The sequence below is a fragment of the Triticum aestivum genome, chromosome 1B, assembly GCF_018294505.1.
Source record: "Triticum aestivum cultivar Chinese Spring chromosome 1B, IWGSC CS RefSeq v2.1, whole genome shotgun sequence".
Lineage (NCBI taxonomy): Eukaryota > Viridiplantae > Streptophyta > Magnoliopsida > Poales > Poaceae > Triticum > Triticum aestivum.
In genome coordinates this window covers 127379419-127384258 of record NC_057795.1, presented here as the reverse complement: position 1 = coordinate 127384258, position 4840 = coordinate 127379419, and the positions used below count along the sequence as shown (strand labels likewise).

The window sequence follows — 4840 nt, the reverse complement described above, 5'->3', positions numbered from 1 at the left end:
GGAGGACACCCGTTGTCGTCACTGCTAACATCGGCAAGCCGAGCACGGATTTCACTTCGGCCTTTGACCGAACAAACCCGAATGTTGTTGGATCAGGAATCGGAGATAACCACATCGCTGGACGGAATCTCCGCTGTAGGAAGGAGAGTGTACCGATCACTAGAAAAGAAGGTGACATGGGAGTTGTCGGACGCACCACCAGCTACAACCATCACCACCAATGAAACCTTGCCGCATGCATCCATCCTCCACCAACCTTGACAGTCCAAATTTGAGAAGAGGAGGCCCAGATTCGCCGCCTCCAGTAGCACCACAACCAGCCGAGAGGAGAGAAGCATTGCTGGACCGGGCCACTGGGACGAGCAGTCGATAGGTTCGCCGAAGCAGTTGCAGGTATGGAGGGGCTCGAGTAGGTGGCACACGGGGGAGGGGGGGGGGGGGGGGGGGGGCGCTGCACCGGCAGGCCGGAGACGACGGCAAGGAAGAGGAGGACGTAGCCGGCGGAGCCGCCACGAGGCTGGAGAAGGCCGCCACGGGATCCGTCGTAGGACACGGCCAGAGGAGACACCGGGACGCCACTACCGCGGATCTGCGATGCAAGGGGACGCGCGCCATCGCGCGAGGCCGACGCCCGCTGGACCAGGGGTCACGCCGCCCCTCGCCGCCAACCGCACGGGCACCACAACGTTGGGTTGGGAGTTGCAAGGACACTCGTTCGAAGGAGGGAGACCCCGCCACCACCCGCACAACACGAGCTTCGCTAGGAGGTGGCTGCTAGCGGCAACAGGAGGAGAAACCAGAGGTGGGGTGCCCGAGGCGGCACGGAGGTGGACGTCGCTCGTGTCGCTTAGGGTTAGGCAATTGATGTTGTTGTTCATGCTATTTAGTGTTTTCAATATGTTCGACATAAGCATGCTAGTGGTTGCTTTTATCATGATTTAGTATATTTTAGGAACAGTGATATCCCTGGCTCATCAGGGCTCAAGTCATGGTGCTCGCATTATTCCTAAATTTATTTCAGGATTTTCGGCGATATAATTTTACTAGGAGGAGAGGAGACGTTCTTGTCGACGACGAGACATCTACGATGACTTTATAAATCACAAGATGATATGCCGGCTCAGTCTCTCGAAGGAGCTTATAAGCGTAGGGCATGGAGTGTATGAATTAATCATGTAAAATAATTTTCTAACATTATGTTCGTCCACCTCACCACTGTAATCGCGTGTGTTGTGTTAGACCTTAGGTCCATGTTCAGCGCAACTCCCTTTCACTTCTAACTGGACATCTCCGACGCGGCGACGCCATTTCTGCTTTGCCCAGCCACCACCGCCTCCTCCTCCTCCTCCTCCTTAAACCGCGCGTACACGTCCCCCGCGTAGAATCCCCGAGTCCTCCACGCCAGCACCAGCGTCACCGCCGCGGCGGCCACAGTCACTGCCGTTATGACCAAGAACGACTCCTTGTAGCACCGGACGCCGATGCAGGTCACGAGCCTCTTCCCGGCCGCCGAGGCCACGGCGTGTCCGCCACCCTGCCGCGCGGCCTCGCGGTCGTACATGCGCCCGGCGACGCGCACGTTGAGGACGTACGACCCCACGGGGCTCGCCGTGCCGCACAGGTTGTAGAGCGTGGAGTAGTACCTGAGGCCGAACAGCTCCGACACGCTCGCCAGGATCAGCGGCTGCGCCGCGCCGAAGCAGAACCCGATGATCACCGACGCCACGTACAGGGAGCCCGGCACGCCGAACGATATGAGGAGGTGCCCCGGAACGGTGAGGAGCAGGACGACGGCGAGGACGAGCGGGCGCGGGAGGCGGTACCGCGCGAGGAGCGCCTCCGACGCGAAGCCGGAGGCGACCCGGCCGAGGTAGTTCCAGATGCTGATGAGGGAGACGAAGGTGGCGATGCTGCGCTGCGGGTAGCCCAGCGACTCGCCGATCTGGCCCATGTTGTCGATGGCCGTGAGTGTGCCGCCTATGCCGAACACCGTCGCCGTGAACAGCAGCAGCATGTCCACGCTCACCAGCGCCTGAAGGATCGTGTAGTCGTCGCCAAGCGGTGGCGGCCTCAGAGCACGCACCACCCTCGACATCAGTGTGGCCGCTGGCCTCTCCGCAACGGACGCTGGCTCTTGTACCGGCGTCCGCGGTTTGGTGGGCACGGGCACCACGGACTGCGCTTCCAGCGTGTTCTTGAACAGTGCGGCCTCCTCGCGCAGGACCACGGTGAATGGGACGAGGAGCATTGCGAGTACGACGGCGGCGCTGACGCCAAACTCTGCTCGGGTGAACAAGAACCTCTTCTGCAAGATGATGAGGACCATGAGGTAAGCGGCGAGCGCGAGCGACACGTATAGAAAGCCGCAGAACGCGCGGTACTCGCGGCGCGCCGCGGCTGGGGAGCGCGGCGAGCTAATGATCCGAATCGTGCCGAGGAACACCACGGAGACGGCGGCGGGGAGCCAGCCCACGAGAAGTATGAGTGGCCTGGTGTCGCCTCCGCCACCGCCGTAGAAGGCGAGGTAGAGCTGGGTGAAGATGGCGCAGCTGAGGCCGACGAAGCCCTTGAGCAAACCGAGTATGACGCCGCGGCTCTCGGGGAAGTTCTTGACGCAGGTGACCAGCGCGCCGGTGTTGGCGAAGGCCTGCGAGTTGGCGCCGACGGCGATGTAGAGGCAGACGAGCCAGAGCGGCGGCCTGGCGCGGACGACGCCGGCGACGGAGAGGTAGAGCATGAGGTATCCCCCCAGGTTCATTGCGGCGCCGATGGCGAGGACGAGCCATGGCGGGGCGACCTCGGCGATGAGGCCGGCGTGGATGCCGACGTTGGCGCCGACGTCCTTGAAGAAGCCGACGGTGTTGAGCTGCTCCTGTGTGTAGCCGAGCGTGGCCTTGATGTCCTTGGAGTAGACGGCGAAGATGTACGTCGCCCCCGCCGCGGACATGATGAGGAAGGAGCCGTACGCCATGAACCACCTCCCGCGCAGCACGTGCACGGCGAAGGCCCTGGCCGCGGCCGCCATGGCGAGATGCTCTGCTTCTTTCCGTGGTTGACTTTTTTGGGAGATCACAATGCTGGAGTGGGATGGAGTTGGGGGGGGGGGGGGGGGGGGGATGCGAAAGCTGGAATGATGTTTGGAGCGGTTAATGTAGCACAAGTTGGAGAAGAAATTTACGGGTTGGTCTTCTGATGAGAGTGACGTGGCATATATAAGCAGCCTAGATTTTTTTTGAGGGGTATATAAGCAGCCTAGATTGCAAGCCCGCGCAGTGACGGCGGGATCTCCCTTGCCCTCCCCTGGGGAAAAAAAGTGGGGGCCCCGGAGGATTCTTCTTCGGCCACTCGGAGGCCGACGCGTCGGGTGGTGCGCGCAGGCAGATGGCGGTGTGTGACGGTGCAGCTTGCTAGCCGGTGGCGATGCGTTGCGGGCTTGCGGCGGAGCGCATGATCCGGTGGCGGCGCGACACTTTTCTTCGTGGTGGGGCTCGGACAGGTTAGAGCTGTGCCGGCCGGATGTGGAGGTTGGCGGCCGGAGCACGACAGAAGGCTTGGTGGGGCGGCGGGTCTGGCGGGAGGCGGTAGCGGTGCAGTGGCGAGTTCAGGCGGCGGCGACATCTGGAGGCTGCGGAGCGAGCCCACAGACAGACTGGTGGCGGCGGCATTGCGATGGCTCGGCCAAGATGGAGCCTTAGTGAGCAACGAGTGGCCGATCACCTCTCAGCGGTGTGGTGAGTGGCGGGGCTCTCCCGGTGGTGCAACATGTGAGCATGCTTCTTGGTGGAGAAGCGGGTCCGCTCGGGCAAGGTTATTCCTTGGAGTGGGCGACTACCGTCGTGGGCGGTTCTGGACCTTCTCGGAGGTGCAATGTAGCTGTGGTTTCTCGTCCAGGCTGGGAGTTGGTGGTGTGGCCGGGTTTCTATTTGCCCTGCAGTCGATCGTCGATCCTCGATCGGCTTTGCGGCTACGTCGGCTTAGTGTTGCGGTGGCGCCTGTGCGAGGCTAATTGGATGGTGTTGCCCAATTCTAGGAGTTTTGATGATGTATGACAAGCGGATGAAAATCTTGCACGACTTCCGTCGTGCCAGCGGCGATGTTACCCATGGATATCACCCCCTTCCCTGGAGACGTCGCTGAGCGTGTTTGTCTTGTCCCTCGCTCGCTTGGAGTTTGTGGCGGTGTCCGGGCGAAAGCCTCGATTCGGTGTTGGATCGACACAATGGTGGTCTCCTCGACGTCATACCTTTGTTAGGAGGATTGTGTTATGAGACACAGCCGGTTCCTCGTTGTCCTCTTTTGATCCTTGGCGGTGCTATGTACGCCCATCGCTGGTGTGTCCAAGACGGCGTCTTCCTTAGATCATATCGAGTCATGCCATCCATGCTACTTCCTCTTAGGTGCTCGGAATGGATGATGCATCGAGAAGCGCTATTCTGCGGAAGTTCGTGGTCTTCGGAGGCGTCCGGCGTCAGTTGGGATGCGGTATTGTGTTTCAGCTTAGGATAGAGCTTTTGCGGTGTAGCTTGTTTTGCGGTGTTGCCCGTCTTTGGCCTTGCTCTGGTCTGGTGTTTATACTACGCTCGTTGTTCACGGCAAGTGGTAGTTGGCACATCTGGACGTACTCTCAAAAAAAAATTATGTAAGTTGCGTGTATTTTAATTTGAAGTCCGTTGATTACAGAAAGCAGAGGGGGAAGCCCCGAGGCGGCGAGGGGAGCGCCGCGGTGAGCGTCATCGAGGCTCGGGGCTGCAGGGGAGGCCTTGGATGGGAGCGGCCCAGAGCCGGGGACAACACGACAACAATGTCACCAGCGAAGGCGAGTCAAAGGATTGACGGTTCA

At 60.6% G+C, this 4840-nt stretch overlaps 1 protein-coding gene across 1 annotated transcript; it reads right to left on the bottom strand.

Moving 5' to 3' along the window:
• Positions 1-524: 524 nt before the first annotated feature.
• On the bottom strand, positions 525-3087 carry LOC123088087 (protein NUCLEAR FUSION DEFECTIVE 4-like). Its single transcript, XM_044510246.1, has one exon. It carries the CDS (start codon positions 3023-3025, stop codon positions 1277-1279), a length of 1749 nt encoding a protein of 582 aa, XP_044366181.1. The 5' UTR covers positions 3026-3087; the 3' UTR covers positions 525-1276.
• Positions 3088-4840: the final 1753 nt, after the last annotated feature.

What these genes read in the sequence shown, in the direction of transcription:
- LOC123088087 (XM_044510246.1), bottom strand. Translation starts at nt 3,025, where the DNA reads ATGGCGGCCGCGGCCAGGGCCTTCGCCGTGCACGTGCTGCGCGGGAGG.